The sequence below is a fragment of the Pongo abelii genome, chromosome 8, assembly GCF_028885655.2.
Source record: "Pongo abelii isolate AG06213 chromosome 8, NHGRI_mPonAbe1-v2.0_pri, whole genome shotgun sequence".
In the NCBI taxonomy this organism is placed as follows: Eukaryota; Metazoa; Chordata; class Mammalia; order Primates; family Hominidae; genus Pongo; species Pongo abelii.
The window spans coordinates 92120705-92138626 of NC_071993.2; the positions used below are offsets into that span (position 1 = coordinate 92120705).

General features: G+C 34.9%; 1 protein-coding gene across 7 annotated transcripts in view; it reads right to left on the reverse strand.

Annotated features, from left to right (window-relative positions):
* Nucleotides 1–2885: 2885 nt before the first annotated feature.
* Nucleotides 2886–17922, reverse strand: part of PRKG1 (protein kinase cGMP-dependent 1) — a 1319235-nt gene continuing 1304198 nt past the window's right edge. For all 7 annotated transcript variants that reach the window (XM_024253325.3, XM_024253324.3, XM_054522585.2 and 4 more), the window contains 4 exons: nt 12366–12488; nt 12221–12283; nt 10930–10996; nt 2886–7440 (listed from right to left, as the gene is read on the reverse strand). In XM_024253325.3, coding sequence (XP_024109093.1) covers nt 7342–7440; nt 10930–10996; nt 12221–12283; nt 12366–12488 — 352 coding nt within the window. In that variant the 3' untranslated portion in view covers nt 2886–7341. The remainder of the gene's footprint in view (nt 7441–10929; nt 10997–12220; nt 12284–12365; nt 12489–17922) is intronic.

Here is a 17922-nt window from a genome sequence, read left to right on the forward strand (position 1 = left end):
AAAATGTTTCCTTCCATTACTCTCTTAAAATGTATCTTTGCTATGTCAAGTTTGAGGTAGTTTCTGCCAGAAGATTGGGCATTTGGGTGAATTCAAGTCTTCATTGCAGTTTTTACTGCCTGTGACTCAGAGTCTAAAGATTTATTCTGTTATTTTCTGCCTCTTATTTTCTACAGTGATAAATCACCTTGCAGAGGCTAGGGCAGGCCTCATCTTTCTTTTGTATGTGACAGTTGTATCAGTCGGAATGGGCGAAATCCTGTTGAAATAGACAAAGCCAAAATCTTAGTGATTCAAAACAACAATATATTCCACTGTAAAGCCTTTGGGAGTTGGTGAGGGGCTCCACTCCTCCTCATCACTGTCCTTACTCTGCTTCTGAAGCTCACAGCGCAGCCACTGTTGAGGAAATGCTGATCACAACATCACAGGGAAAGGAGAATGTAATGAAGCAAGAACTGGCTCTTAAGGCTTCTGTTTGCAGCAGTGACAAGGCTCACCTTTCAATGGCCAAAGCAAGTCAAAAGGCCAAACCTGACTTACATGGCACAGAAAAGTACCCCAGAGAGGGAAATCAGACATTGACGAACTGTGGCCAAAATCCAGCTGAGCCAGCAGCTCAGATCACCAGTATCATTTCTCCCCAGAGGACTAAGAGTCCTCCTGCAAATAAACTCCTAGTATCCTGCCCTGATGTACCAGACACCAGAGGTGGGTATACATATATATTTTTGGCTTTGCAAATCAAGACATGGGTCTATTCCTTAACAAAAAGTAGCTTATTATTAATAGGCCATTTTAATATGTTAATTGAAAGGACACTTCTATGGGTGGAATATAAATGCCATGTAACATTTCTGAGAGCATTTACAGGCTTTGGATGTCCATGATTCTTTACAGAGTTTTTTTTTTTCTGTTTACCTCATTTACCCCACCATTCCTGAAATGTTTCTCCATAGATCCTTTTCTCCTGCTTCTATCTCATAGAGATGTGTATTCCCATCAAAATACACTAAGGGGCTGGTTAAAAATTCAGATTCCTGGGTTATGCCTCAAAATAACTTTGGATTATCCTAGAAACCTATGTTTTTATATTATTTCCCAGATACATCTTATGACAGTAATGTTTGAAAAACACTGGCTTAGATCCTATGCCTAGAGCTTGTCCATGAATTTTTATAAAATCTGTGGCCAGACTTTTGGGTTGTTAGAGATGCCTTGTTTTCCTTTTTTTTTCTTTCTATAATTTTTTTTTTGCGCAAGTTTGAGGCTTAACCTGTTCGGCTTTGCTAATGGGCATGTAGATAGATAGATTTGTCTTTTGCTCCATGGACTCACCTTGGATAAAAAAACAGCTGCCAGAGATAAATATTACTGTTATATCAATTTATAGGACTTTTTGAATTAGAAAGGAGAAGTCTGGGGACACAGAGGAAAACTCTCAATACGACTCTCAATTAAAAAAAAAAAGTTAACGTGAAATTAACTGGGCATGGTGATGTGCACCTGTAGTCATAGATACTTGGTAGGTCAAGGCAGGAGGGTCCCTTGAGCCCAGAAAGTCAAGGCTGCAGTTAGCTGAGATTGTGCCATTGCATTCCAGCCTGAGTGACAGAGTGAGGCCCTGTCTCAAACACCACCCACCCACACAAAAGAAACATTAATGTGGTGGCCTGTATTATGAGCATGACACACAGGGCTATAACTAAGAATCTAAAGGTAGGTCTGCAGGTGTAACATTGTAATATTTGCACTTGGGTATCATTTGGGTGATCACACAATCAATCCATTTATTTCAAATTTAGAATTGATTCCTACTGTCATTCTTGAAAAATTGCACACTGATTTATTCCCACTGAAATTAGTATGCACAAGATCACTCACAAGTGATGTAGATGCAACATCATCACCATCACTGACGTCTCCTCCTCCCTATCATTCTAATGATTGTGTTGATCTGCATGCTCCTCCCAAAACTGTGTGATTAGTACAAAAAAAAAAAAAAAAACCCTTTCATGATCAAGAAGAACATTCTTAGATTAAGGGTATGAAAAATCATATAACTTAAAGGATGGATGTTAAAAGCTTATATTACAGTTCTATTTGCAGAAGAAATGAAATTACTGGATGTGCAATCGTGACATAGTATTTTTTCAAGTGGTTTTATTGACTTTATCTGAAAAAGTTAACTGAATTTCTAGTTTTCATCAAACAAGGGTTTTCAACTCACAGTCACTGACAATATGAGGTCAAAAAGACAAAAACAATGTAATTGAGAGAATCTTGATGCTGCAGCCAGTTTTCATGTGTGCATCATTTACTGCAGAGAAGGACAAAGGGATGTAGAAAGAATATGTTTAGGCTTTGGAGAGTTGAATTTGTTGTAATCATACTGTTCCCCAAATGTTTCTTCTTTGTGCATATGGTGAAGCCAAGGAATCAGGTGAAAAATCCTTGGACAAAGACTCATGAAGTTGCTCTTCATATGAAATCATTTCCTCCTAGGATGTAGCAATATACAAGAATTGTCCCTTTGATTGTTTTGCCTAGTACAGAGTTTGACTAGGGATAGCCTAAAAAAGGTCTGTGTGGTGGTCATGCTCAGAAATCTGCTAATTTCTGAGTTAGTATAAATATCTATATTCAGTTTGCTTTTCACACTGGATGGCCCAACATTATTCCTATGAATTCTTTAAAACCAATTTGTTGGATTAGTTTTATATTAGATTATAATATAGTATATTATTTCATGAAGGATGCTTGGATTACAGGTATTTCCTACTTTGTTACGGTGACATTCTACAACAGCACTACCTGGTATTTCATCTAGTATGATATACCAATTCTATTCTTGGAATCTTGTCTGGAATTAAACATCAACTAAGTTCAAAAGTAATTATTTTTTTATTTCAACTCTATAAAGTATACAACAGGCACTCAGCAATTACAACTGCAGAAAAAATACAGAGCAAATCAAAGCAGGTAAATTTATGAAAAAGTTTTTAATCTACATCAAAAGAGTGCAAGTGGTCAATGACCATTTGATGACAGTTTGTTGCATTCTGACTAACAAAGAACTCTTTCATGTAGAACAAATTGTAAGAGGACAATCAAATAACCATAGCTGTAAGAATACAAAAGAACTGACCAGTTGTAAAAACATCATACATTGAAATAAATTTGATAGATGATGCTTAAAGAAATGTCCCTTTACTCAGAAAGCCCCAACCTCTGAGTCATTGCCAAGGTCCCAGAGCTCTGTCTGTTGATGCAGGGGCAGAGAGGAGGGCTAACAACACACTTTCAATGTTTTGCTTTCTAGGTCTGTTGAAAACTTGCTTCGTAAATGATTTGCATATACAAGAACTCGGAGAAAGCATCCTGTTTTGTTGAGAGGTGCACCAAGTGACTTTTTCATCATTGGTTTCATAACGAGGTGTGGTTAGCAGTCATTTCCAATTTTTCTTTTGGGTTGGATCATTGTCAATGGAGTCTATAAAATGAGATATGTTAGAACTTGACTGCACTAATTTATTTTTACAGAATCTGCACAGCTTAGCAAAACAGGAATACCTGTATACAGACTGATAGAATGTCATATATTAATTTGACCTGCACATACATTTATACATTTCACAGAAATGACGCTGTATCTCATTAACAGATACACAGCTCTGGTACATTTAACAGAAATAAGAGAACAACTTCATCATTTCTGTAATTCATCAATATTATATAATAAAGGCTTATAAATTGTTAGCAGAAAGAACTGTAAAACGCAGCAAGCTAAGAAAGGACAACATTTTGAGGTGTGTTTGTCTTTGTCATGCAGCATAACACCAAATTTGTTTTTTTAATAGGATGCCATGAATTTAAGGCACTTGCAACAATGCCAGATAGCCAGGTCATGTTCTAAACTATGGGACAGATGAATAACAGTACAGTTGACATAATTTTCAATAATACTGACAATTATGACATTAATTCAAGTCTACTTGGACCTAAAAACATTATTCAATACAAATAAAATGAAATAATAATGCTGTGAAACACTAAAAAAAGTTATATGTACCACAAAATATCACACAAAAATATCTATTTACATAAATATTTGTCTGTGGTCCTATAGTGAAAGAAAACGTTGTTATGGATAATGCACAGATCACCTCTATTGTATGAAATCAGTTCTAATATCCTTATTTTCAACATGGTAGCTGACTTCATTAAATTTGTTTACCATCAGTTCAGTCATTTAGAAATGAAACAGGAAAAATTCAATAGTTGAGTTTATTACTACACATGTGTAATTCACATGCATATTCCACAATTTTAGGTAAAAATTATGACTTGTAAAGAATATAATCAAAATAAATTTGTTTTGAATGCCACATGGATCTGATTCATGTCTTAATAATAAAGAAGATATAAACATAAAAAGCATGTATAGCGTTTTTCCAGAAATTATTTTTTCGAATGTATTCAATCTATCTCAGTTGTTTTAATGTTGCTTCCCTTGGCAGTTTCAGTTTTCCTGTGAATCAAGACACACACAAAGCCCTTATTTCCCATACTCAACACCTTAACAAGAAAATCATATACCAAATCAAACAAGTTGGCACTATTCTAACTTCTCCAGATGTTCTTTAGTGTAAGAAAATAGAGGGGTTGTGAAAAAGTCAGAAATAAAGTGAGATGCATTTTATGGAACTGACCATGAATTTTAGCCCTAGAGTCTTCATTAAGACAAGACTTAAATCCTAAAAATTCAATGTTGACAAAATTAGATGAATGTTTTCTGTTGGTACATCTTGGAAGATGTAGTTTACCTTTATTTTGTGGTGATTACTTCAGACATCAAATGCAATGCTATGGGTGAAATGAACAAAGATGCAGTAACAAGTGGGAGAAACAATCTACAGTTACATTGTGCTGAATGCTACTTCTTCCTTCTCCATTGAACTTATTCATATTGGTTGTCTTAGACTTGAACCATAGTTCCAAAATCCATAGTAAGTGCTAATCTCTGGGACTTTGGGGATTTTTAAAAAGTTATAGGAGCAGATTCTCTTTCCAAATAACAAGGTAAGTTTAGTATTCTAGCAAGTCTTTAGCAAGCCTAAACCACATTATCTTTCAACAAAAATTACTGAACATTCACTATAATATTGGAATTACATATTTTTTTAAAGCCAATTAAAAATATAAAACTCTTGAAATAACATTCATAGCTAGATTTTAGGTTGATATGTTTAATTTTATATTCTAAAATCTGTAGAAAACAGTGGATATCTTGGGGAATAGACCAATTTGGAGAAATTGTAAGGGAGGGAAAACTCCAAAAATACAAGAATAGCAATATTTTAGGATTAAAGTTTTAATTGAAGTTCATACCCTTTTCATTTTATCCTCCAAAATTTTAAGAATATTATATTTTCATAAGATACCATATTCTAAGGTAGTTTTGAGTAAGAACAATTCAAGCAAAATTTATAATATTTGCCTTCTTAGTTAAGGTGTAATGATCTAATTGGACTTTTTCTTCCAGAAATGTAGACGTTTGATTGATTAAAAGGAAAACTCTACTGAAAAAAAAAGCAAGCGTCAATTTAATATACCAAATTCACACACAGGGCCAAAACAGAATGACAGCTTGAAAGCTTCTATATTTTTCTTCATAGGTATAATGTAATTTTGTCCAGGAAATGCTTCCAAATGGCTGAGTTACTTATGACAGCTAATAATAGTCAACTGGCCTTCCAGTGAAGGACTCAGTTTAATTTATGGATTCTTTTCTCCATGTGAAAAAAGTAAATAAATCAGCTTGACATTTTCAAATCTAGTCTTTTTAGGTAGTGTGAAATTGCAGAATTGTAGTAATTCTATTCTATTTAAAATTTATTTTAAAAAAATCAGGTTCCTGTTTTCTTCTGTACTGCTTTCTTAGTTAGACAAGTATATGGACTCAGCTTATTCACAAAAAGGTAATCAACACCTGGCCAGGTTCTTGTTTTCTTCTCTGACCTCAAATAAGTAATGTTCCAGGTCTGGTTAACCTGTAAATATTAACAACTTTGACTTTGGGCTTTCTTTCTTTGTCTTTTCTACTTCTTTTATTTTTGTTTTTCATTCTAGTTTTTTGTTTGTTTGTTGTTTGTTTTTTGGTTCAGGCCTAAGACAAGAAGCTAGTTCAAATAGGTTTATAATCACCTTTGTCTCTCAACTCTGGACTGACTATGTTGTACAAGTGAAATTGGACAGGAGTTTGGTTTAATAACTTTAGTGAAAATGCTTGAGTTTCTGGCTACACATATAATGATTTGAATTTGTGTTGTCTCTTCAGACACTGACATTTACAGATGAAAGATATACATAGCACCTATATAGTTTTTATTTATTTTTTGGATGGGTTTTAATCCCTCCCCACTCCACCCTACCCCAAGGGTTTATTTTTATAAAAGGGAATACTTTAAGCCTCAGTTTGAGGGTATGTTAGGTAAAACCAATTGGCTGCTAGTCATTTACTTCCAGGACCATCTTTAAGCACAATATTTTAAAAAATATGAAATGGTTTTGTGAATTGCTTTTTTTCCCACTCTGTCATGCCAATTTATCAAAAAAAACAAACAAATATCATGCATTATTTTTCAGTCCTCTGTGAAAACTCATATATACCTACTATGAGAGGTCTCAGCAGAATCTATAGCAGTTGTGCTTTTATGATATCAATTTTTAAAATCTGTCAGAAAGAAAAGGTAACATTCAGTCTTGTCATCAGCACTGCTGGGAAATAAAATCATGAAACTTCTAGCATTGGTGTGACATGAACTCTGTGACCAACAGATGTGTGGTCCTCTTTTGTATGGTATATACACCGGCCTGCAGTAATAGATCCCACAGCCTTCACTTGAAGAAAGGGAATAGCCCAGTTTCTGTACCATAGTAATCTATTGTACCCAATATATTATTCTTTCATCTTCTTGAATATTCTAGCAAGGTACAGACTCTTATACTAGATTGAAGTGTTTCCTACAGTCTTTCAAATTATAATCAGAGCAAAGCAAGGTCATTGCAACAATAGAAAACATCTCTTTACTGGTGAAAGGCTTTGCTTCAGGACCACCATGTCAACTGCTATTTTAGGTTCAAACGGAAAACATGTAAAGAGCACTATTGTCATCTAAGCAATAAGTCCTAATGCCACTGTAGTTACTGGAGCAGCATCGATCAAAGGCATCATGGTGACCCCGAGCACTAATCTTCTCTCTTTCCCTCAGGTTTGCTGGCAGCTGTGTCTCAGAAAAAGCTGTCTTCAGCAAGGCAGAAGCAGGTAAGAGAAATACATTAGAAGTCTATGTCCCATCCTGAGTTGTCATCAGGTGGTGGTTCATCGTTGTCCTCAGGGAAACTGTCAAAATTACTTGTGTCTGTGGGTGATGCAACCTGTAAAAAATGGACGGGTTTTTTTTAGTGGATTTTTTTTTAGTGGAATTCCAAGCTGGAATTTTTAAGTGCATTCTGTATTTATTCCCTATTAGTGACGATTTTGTTGAGTATCTACTATGTAGCAGGTATTGAGGGTCACAGTGGTGAGTACAAGCAGACATGGTTCTTATCCTTGGAGAGTTTATACCCTTGTGAGGAATAAATTGTATGATTAAAACAAATAATCACTGAAATCTTTCTATATAATAAACTTTGGCTAGAGCTATGGAAACAAAGATGCCATGAAAGTATAAGAGTGATCATGTAGCATGATGCCTCCAGCTTTGTTCTTTTGGCTTAGGATTGACTTGGCGATGCGGGCTCTTTTTTGGTTCCATATGAACTTTAAAGTAGTTTTTTCCAATTCTGTGAAGAAAGTCATTGGTAGCTTGATGGGGATGGCATTGAATCTATAAATTACCTTGGGCAGTATGGCCATTTTCACAATATTGATTCTTCCTACCCATGAGCATGGAATGTTCTTCCATTTGTTTGTTTCCTCTTTTATTTCATTGAGCAGTGTTTGTAGTTCTCCTTGAAGAGGTACTTCACATCCCTTGTAAGTTGGATTCTTAGGTATTTTATTCTCTTTGAAGCAATTGTGAATGGGAGTTCACTCATGATTTGGCTCTCTGTTTATCTGTTATTGGTGTATAAGAATGCTTGTGATTTTTGTACATTGATTTTGTATCCTGAGACTTTGCTGAAGTTGCTTATCAGCTTAAGGAGATTTTGGGCTGAGACAATGGGGTTTTCTAGATATACAATCATGTCATCTGCAAACAGGGACAATTTGACTTCCTCTTTTCCTAATTGAATACCATTTATTTCCTTCTCCTGCCTGATTGCCCTGGCCAGAACTTCCAACACTATGTTGAATAGGAGTGGTGAGAGAGGGCATGCCTGTCTTGTGCCAGTTTTCAAAGGGAATGCTTCCAGTTTTTGCCCATTCAGTATGCTATTGGCTGTGGGTTTGTCATAGATGGCTCTTGTTATTTTGAGATACATCCCATCAATACCTAATTTTTTGAGTTTTTATCATGAAGCGTTGTTGAATTTTGTGAAAGGCCTTTTCTGCATCTATACTATAAGGCTACAGTAACCAAAACAGCCTGCTACTGGTACCAAAACAGAGATATAGATCAATGGAACAGAACAGAGCCCTCAGAAATAATGCCGCATATCTACAACTATCTGATCTTTGACAAACCTGAGAAAGACAAGCAATGGGGAAAGGATTCCCTATTTAATAAATGGGGCTGGGAAAACTGGCTAGCCATATGTAGAAAGCTGAAACTGGATCCCTTCCTTACACCTTATACAAAAATTAATTCAAGATGGATTAAAGACTTAAACGTTAGACCTAAAACCATAAAAACCCTAGAAGAAAACCTAGGCATTACCATTCAGGACATAGGCATGGGCAAGGACTTCATGTCTAAAACACCAAAAGCAATGGCAGCAAAAGCCAAAATTGACAAATGGGATCTAATTAAACTAAAGAGCTTCTGCACAGCAAAAGAAACTACCATCAGAGTGAACAGGCAACCTACAAAATGGGAGAAAATTTTCGCAACTTACTCATCTGACAAAGGGCTAATATCCAGAATCTACAATGAACTCAAACAAATTTACAAGAAAAAAACAAACAACCCCATCAAAAAGTGGGCGAAGGACATGAACAGACACTTCTCAAAAGAAGACATTTATGCAGCCAAAAGACACATGAAAAAATGCTCACCATCACTGGCCATCAGAGAAATGCAAATCAAAACCACAATGAGATACCATCTCATACCAGTTAGAATGGCAATCATTAAAAAGTCAGGAAACAACAGGTGCTGGAGAGGATGTGGAGAAATAGGAACACTTTTACACTGTTGGTGGGACTGTAAACTAGTTCAACCATTGTGGAAGTCAGTGTGGCGATTCCTCAGGGATCTAGAACTAGAAATACCATTTGACCCAGCCATCCCATTACTGAGCATATACCCAAAGGACCATAAATCATGCTGCTATAAAGACACATGCACACATATGTTTATTGCTGCACTATTCACAATATCAAAGACTTGGAACCAATCCAAATGTCCAACAATGATAGACTGGATTAAGAAAATGTGGCACATATACACCATGGAATACTATGCAGCCATAAAAAATGATGAGTTCATGTCCTTTGTAGGGACATGGATGAAATTGGAAATCATCATTCTCAGTAAACTATCGCAAGAACAAAAAACCAAACACCGCGTATTCCAACTCATAGACGGGAATTGAACAATGAGAACACATGGACACAGGAAGGGGAACATCACACTCTGGGGACTGTTGTGGGGGCGGGGAGGGGAGAGGGATAGCTTTAGGCGATATACCTAATGTTAAATGAGGAGTTAATGGGTGCAGCACACCAGCATGGCACATGTATACATATGTAACAAACCTGCACATTGTGCACATGTACCCTAAAACTTAAAGTATAATAATAATAATAATAATAAAAAGAGTGATCATGTAGGCGCAGCGCAGTGGCTCACGTCTGTAATCCCAACACTTGGGAGGCCGAGGTGGGAGGATCACTTGAGGTCAGGAATTCAAGACCAGCCTGACCAACATGGTGAAACTCTGTCTCTACTAAAAATACCAAAATTAGCTGGGAGTGGTGGCACGTGCCTATAATCCCAGCTACTCAGGAGGCTGAGGCAGGAGAATTGCTTGAACCCGGGAGGCAGGGGTTGCAGTGAGCCGAGATCGCACCACTGCATTCCAGACTGGGTGACAGATTAAGACTGCATCTCAAAAAAAAAAAAAAAAAAAAAAGAGTGATCATGTAAAGACTCTTTGAAAAAGTGTTATTTTATTTTATTTCTTTTTTTAGAGACAGGGTCTTTCCACTCGGTCACCCAAGCTGAAGTATAGTGGTACAATCACAGCTCACTGTAACCTCAAATTCCTGGGCTCAGGTGATCCTCCTCCTACTCCAGACTTTTGAGTAGTTAGGACTATAGGTGCACATCAGCACACCTGGCTAATATTTTCTTTTCTTTTTTTGTAGAGACAGTCTCACTATGTTGTCCAGGCTGGCTGGTCTTGAACTCTTGAACTCCTGGCCTCAAGTGATCCTCTCACATATATATTTTTTTCTGCATTTCTATATTTTGAACATTTCCCATGCTAAAAATTAACTTATGTTCATAAATGAGGGAAACGTGAATTCAAATGAATAGTTGAAAAAGAGAAGAGTAAAACACATTTACAGTGACTATCCCCAAATTTATCTGCTTTCAAGTTTGGATTTTAGAATATGTCATTATTTTAATGTGACATTTTTCCTAGAGTTTGTTTAACCTAATCATAGGATTAAACTTTAAAAATAACAGATCATTGTTGACTGACATAAACACCATCAAGTATCTCACACAATTATAAGCTGGAAAGTCTACTTACACTTGGTATTATAGGAGGTGTCAAGGTACCTTTTCTTAAGCCTTCCCAGTTAAAGCCCTCAAACCATCTAGAAAAGGAAAAAACGTTGATAAAAACATTTTGTGTCAGCTAAAAGCTTCTCATTGCAGTGTATACAATGTCCATGGCTAATGGGAAGCAGTTAGGCAGACATTTTCATGTGACAAAAATGTTTTCTATTTAATTGCATATGTTTTTCTAATTAGTTTATTTTATGAAATACATATTTTTAAAAGTATAACTGTCAAATTTTAAACACCAATTAACATGCAACACTTATTCCTTGTAATTCAGTCATAATGTCTCTCTGACCTTGTTCCTACACTATAATTATAATTTAATAAATGTCATAATGTATCTGGCCCTGTGTCTTACAGGATATTTTATTTTAAGGAGGTAGAACCAGGGCATGAAAAGTCAGGATAGAAAATTAACTTTCCATTTTTGCCACTGATTCAGTGCACAGTGTCAGCTAATTAACCTTTTCACATCATTGTCGTAGTCTCTACATGTCCCATTTTCTTCTTTTTTTCCCTGTTTTAATGAAGAATAAAGATATTTTGTGTACAGTTTTTCTGTGAAAATCACCAAAAAAGACTAAAGTTTTTGCTTGTTTGTTTTCTTTTGTCTTTGAAGGGTTTCACCCCTAGCAAATGCTTACAACAAATTCTTAGCAGGCTTTTCAGATATTCAGAGATATTTTAGTAAACATGTTTCTTTGATAAGGATGTGAATTTCCTGTCAGTGTTACACAAATAGAGAAAACCCAATTAGTTTAGCTTTAGAACGTTCAATCAACATAGGGAAGGTCTGATATTTAAGATGTTGCTGTTGTTTAAAAAACACTGTATTCTGTACTTATGTGTTTCTCCTGTTATAACATCTAATTAGGAAATGCTTGGAAAAATATATTTTGTCTTTAGGAAATCAGGTAAGATACAGTAGGGGACTTTTGTTTATAATTCTGTGGTAGAGAATAGAATCCCCAAATTTAAAATACACATTTCCTTTTTGTGCCAGAGAGGAAAAAAATGCTAGTTGGTATGAGTTGTAAGAAACTGAGTTCAGCTTCTTATGTTACAGGGTTGTCAGATAAATATAAATAAGGTTTCATAATCACAAATAGAAAGTCATTTAAAAGCCTTACTAGTATATATGCTGTCTTTGGATGTTCCTATAGGCTAATTATACTAGTTTTACACCAATAACTTAAAAAGCAACACCCTGGGGAAATGACGTCACTTGTTCAGAACTCTGAAGAAAGAACACTTACTTGTGCTTTTGAATGTCTTTTACTCCATTTTTCAAATTCCCTAATCTTTCTGATGGATTGTCCCTAAAAATAAAATAATGGTTTTATTAAATCTAATTTTTTCACATTATGATGTTTTCAAAAATAATGTGGTTGAAATACTTACCTGCATAGTTTTTTAATTAAATTAGCAGCATTTTTGGCAATCTTCTTTGGAAATTCTATCATGTCAATCCCCCTCAATATGATGTTATAGGTTTTCATAGGATCTGGGCCTGAGAAAGGTGGGCTGCAAGAATGAGAGACATGACAAGAGATATTACTTTTATTTCCTACATGAGAACACTTGAATTGCTATAAACTCCACAGATGACATCAATTCATATTTGGGTAGGCTTAGACTAATAGTGACAATGGAATGAAAATAGATTAATAGCAAAACAGTGTGGAAGCCCTTCCAAGTAAATCACTTAGTGAAACCAGAAATGGGTCAAGTTTATCTGCTGTTCTCCTGATTTCTTTTAAGTGCTGAAGTCTAAGCCCTCATGCTGTCCTTGGTCATTCAAGATGCTTCTTCTACTCTCTGACCTTTTCCACACTTACTGACTCATGCATTATACTTGAGATGAAGTCCAAAATCATTAGGAGGGGCCACAGGAACACCAACGATACTACCCCACCTCATGCCATTACCACCCTCACTCACTGGGATCCAGAAACAATAGCCTTCTCTCTGTTCCACTGAAATGCCGAGCACTTTCCTACCTCATGGTGTTATTTATTTGGCCTGGGAGGTTCTTCCCATACTTATCTGGCCAATGCCTCACTTTATCAAGCTCAGTATAAGTGTTATGTTGTTTCCTAGAAGGGCCTACTCTGGTCAATCTATTACAACCAATTATATAACCTATATCAACCCACGTAACCTAGCAATCTAATTTCATGCTCTAATTTAAAGTTTAATCTAAATTAGAGTCCCTGTTACACTTTTATAGCACCCTTATGCCACTTATTGTACTTTGTAATTATCTTTTCATTTGTGTGATTATCTTATGTCTGTCTTCCCTTCCGGAAGAGTTTGTTTTCTGCTGGTATTCCCAGAGTTGAGTAGAGTTCGCAGCATGTACATACTAAGGAGTCAATAAATATTTATTGCTCTAATGTTTCTATAGAATAGTACTCCTCCTATCCTTTTCTCTCTGCTCAGAGGACCTCATTAGATAACTTAACACTAGGCATCCTCTTTGCTAGCAAGGATGTAATGCCCCAGCCCTCATGAGACAGATCTGTTGATTTTTTTTTTATTTTTAACTTATCCATCCTTGAAGTGTGGTTTGTGGCAGCTTCAGTGAGTACAAAGATGACTAAAGTCAGGTCTTTCCTTCAAATTTCTCACAGTTCAGAGGGGAGATGATGATACACCTTGACGAATGATTAATCATTCTCTTTAATACAGGTTTTGTGTGTCTTTGGGGAAGAAATCTGAATTATTATTTTTTTGCCTCTCATGTTTATTAAGAGCAGTTCAAACTATTTCTTTTTATCTAATGAGTAATTTAAAGTAAGGAGTAGTAGATTTACCTGTGTTAAGGGCTGTGATGGATTCTGCCTTGATTTTCTGTGAAAAATGCTTTCTATTTACTTTAATATGTCATTAGCTAGTAATTGCCTGTCAATTTTAAATCACTTTTAAAATGTATAAATATGCAAATCTATTTAGTATTCTCTTAGAATTTAAAATTTTCTCTTCAGTTGATTCTATGATTGAATATTCTTTTTAATCTCTTAACATGCCAGTTTTCATTTTTTACTTTAAAAAATGAGGAGGAGCCACATCTTGGCAATGATTTCTAATTTATAGTTTTGCTTTTATATTTATTTTGCTTTTATATTTAGTTGCTTATCTTAGAAAACAAAATCAATTATTAAATATAGTATTTGTGGTTTTTATGTGATGCATGTTAGTCTAATATTCATTCAATATGTAAAACAAAATTATTTAGAAGTCGTCCAAAACCTCAAAATATTCAGAATGCTCTACATTTGATGAACATAATTTCATAGATTTCTCTATGTAGATTGTAGACACACAGGATTATATTATGCATATTTTTAAATTTAAAAATATTCGATTTAATTTTACTTTAGCTAAACTGAGGAGTAAAATGGAGAGAAATGCTAAATTTCAAATATGTGTGCTTCTTAACCAATATTAATTCCTAAAATATTTCTCTAAAATTAAAAAAAATTCAAACTGAATTTAGAGATTTCTCTTCTGTAATGACATGTTTTAACTGTAAAATATATGTAAGATTACTAATTATTAATGATGAGAAATAAGTATACCTATAGTTATACCTGCTTTCCCTCCTACCTTAATTTTTGTTGGTTTTAGTGTTATTTTAAGATTGCCAAAGACTACAATATTTACATTCTGTTCAATTACCCAAATTTAAATTATATGATCTAAGTTCTAATTAATTAGACCCAAAGCTCATCATCAATCTTTTTACTAGTTTTTCTATTCCTGAATGCTTTATTTTGATTCATCTTTTTGTGGGCTTGATTGAATAGCAGTGTTTTTGAGAAAGGCCTGGGGTCCACACTTTATATGTTGTGTTTGTATTTGAAGAATAAACTCAGTATAAATTACTTGGGTTATACCTTCTCTGACCCTCAGAACTATGTAGTTCTTGATATACTATCTTTTGGCATTAAAGGTGCCGTAGAGAAGTTTGAGGCCAACTGGAACTCTAAATGTCTTCACTCCCAAAACCACACATGCCATGTTTTTATGGCTTTGATGCCAATAAGATTATTCCTTATTAATGAATTTAATTCATTAATTCACCACATGGGCATATCGTGGTGTTATTATTCTGAATCAGTTTCCCCATGGTCACTGCAGATCAAAAGGATACACTGAGTCAATTCTTTATGCCACGGATTTTCTATTATGTAATTAAAGATGTTTTTTCTCCTGTTTGTAATATTCTATTCATACACATAATTGATGTGTTTTCTATTTCTTTTGACTAATAGATTCTATTTCTGAAATCTATACATTTTTTCTTTTTTCATTATTTTTTCCAAGCCTGTCTACTATCTCCCTTGCTGCATTTTTAATTGTTACTATTTTATTTTCTCTTACTTACAGCATGACTTTCAGTTCTGTAATGGTCCTGAGCTCTGCTAGTTACTTGTCTTCTCATTTATGAACACTTGCAAATATCTTAGAGGTTACTTTTTAGGGAGATCATGCTTTTGATAGCCTCAAAGAAATTATAGATAAGAGTTTATCTGAATACTTCCTCCTATATTTCCTTGATTCATTTTTCTTGTGTGTTCTTTAGCTTTCTTTTACTTTTGCATCTTTCAGTTGACATAAATGGAAAACATCAGCTTAAACTGATTAAAATAAGAAAAACATTGAACTCACAAAAGCACATTCCAGAGGTAGGGCAAATTCTAGACTGGTAGGATCAGTGGTTCCAGCTTTTCATTCTACCATAGTCAGTATTAGTTTCATCATGGCTGTTTCCCCTCATAGTTATAGGAAGTCTACCAGTGGAAGTAGGGACTTACATTCATTCAGTAATTATTTACTGAGTAGCTACTGTAGGAAAAAAGAATTCTCCTCCAATAATGTATTTTAAAATTATTCCTCTAATTTATGTACCCAGTCCAATAAATGCCAATCACTAGAGGAATGCCATGTGACTGGAATAGACGAGCTGAATCAAAACCTAAAACTGGAGATAAATTCATCTTTTCCTAAGTTGGTGGGGCAGATGGATCCTTGAGCAAAATCGGTAAGAAAGGAGTTGGTGTGTATGCATGGAAGGGGGCTGGGGTTGTAAGAGGGGCAGGGACTGGCTTCCCTGGGACCCTTTCTGACTATTACTTATCCTTAGATTGGGCTGCCTACCATGAAGACTAGAACAGGGAAAGTTGGAGGGAAGGAAGCAATGAGAAATTCACCAGCCTTCACTACTGTTTGTTGCCTTATAACCAGATCATTTATTTCCTTTGCCCTCAATTTAAAGCATTCAGGGAGGTCATGTGGCTCAAACAAAAGCCCCACCACATTCTCTGAAATCATTAATCACTGCCTCTCTCCCCTTTTTCACTCCCTGCTTCACTGACCAACATTATAAGCCTTAAAAGGCAGAATTGGTACATTTGTATGAATCTTCCTTCACCTCAGTTCCTTTTTCATTCTGTAGTGCTTAATTAGGTCTCTACATAAACAGGCTTTGCTTTTTCAAGGTCCAGCCAGTCCTCTAAATGTTATTATTACTATCGAAGATCGTTAGATATGACATTCAGGACCAAAATACTGTGGAGTCATGCTTGTGGTCCAAGCATCATTCCTAGTCACATGCCACACTTCATAGTGTTTGGCGGGTGTGTTTTGTGGAACTTTAATTGTAACTAAAGATCATCCTACTTGTTTTATTCTTGCTTTCTCCCACCCCCACTCCTGGCCACCATATCTCACCACCACCATCATCTCTTTGGGTAGAAAAGGAAAAGTATAGACTTTTTTAATGTTGTTGTCTTGACCAAAATTCTTTCTGTCTTGCTATTTCTTGAGATGAATATTAAGTTTAGGTATTTTTAATCATAATGTTTCTATATATATTTATAAGAAAATAATTAAGTTTGGTTTTGACAATACAACGCAAACTGTGACTTACAGTGCTTTGTTTTTATTACTGATCTGCTATTCTATAATTTCTATGTCCCTGAGGTTATTTAGAAAAATGCTTTTTAAATTTTCAAGTATTTAGACTTTTTATTTTAAGTCTTTGTTATTAATTCCAAGTTTTACTATATTCCAGTCAGATATTGTAGCCTGTGAAATTTCTACTTTAAAGGTTTAAGGGTTTTTCTGTTATTAATTATTTCTTACAGTTTAGTATATGCCAGTTTTTAAGATTAAGGTTTTAATCATTTTTACCTTATTACTTAATGAATAAACAATGATTGTAGAGAAATGTTTAAACACATAAGGAGAAATATAAGTGTCATGGTTAATATTTTAGTCTAGTTATTATAGGTGAATATTTTACTTCCTCAAAAATAGTTAATATTTAGTTTTCTTCTATTTATTATATAATTGGTTCTTATAGCAATTCTAAGCACACTAGAAAGATTACCTTTTTATCTCTCTCTCTACCTATTTACCTATCTATCCATCCAGATACATATGTGAAATTTAACCTTCTACTTTGTCCAGATTTTTCATATCTTTACAGTCTACTTAATTGGTCATACTTTTAAAATAATTTACCTCCATCCACAAGATCAAAATTGAACAATCCACACTGAACAAAATTGGATTAGGTCACACATAATTTATTTGAAGTCAATAGAGAAACTTTAAGGGTAATAATGTAAAATGCTCATAAATAAAACTAAAATCAAAACACAACTATTTCTGGCAATGATTGTCGTCGTTGTAGTAGTAGCAGCTGCTAACATTCATGGAATTCTTACCATGTGCGAGACACTCTTCTAAGTGTTTCATGTATGCACTGAATCCTCACAGAGTACCCTGTGCTCAAAATCCTCAGTCTTCCTCTCATGTTCACTGTAGTGACTAAGTCCTCTTAAGTAATTCTTCACATCCTGCCTCACAATTACTCTTTTTTTCCATTGCCCTTGCCCAACTCTAGGCTTTCAGTGTCCTAGAACTAAATTACTGCAACAATCTTCAA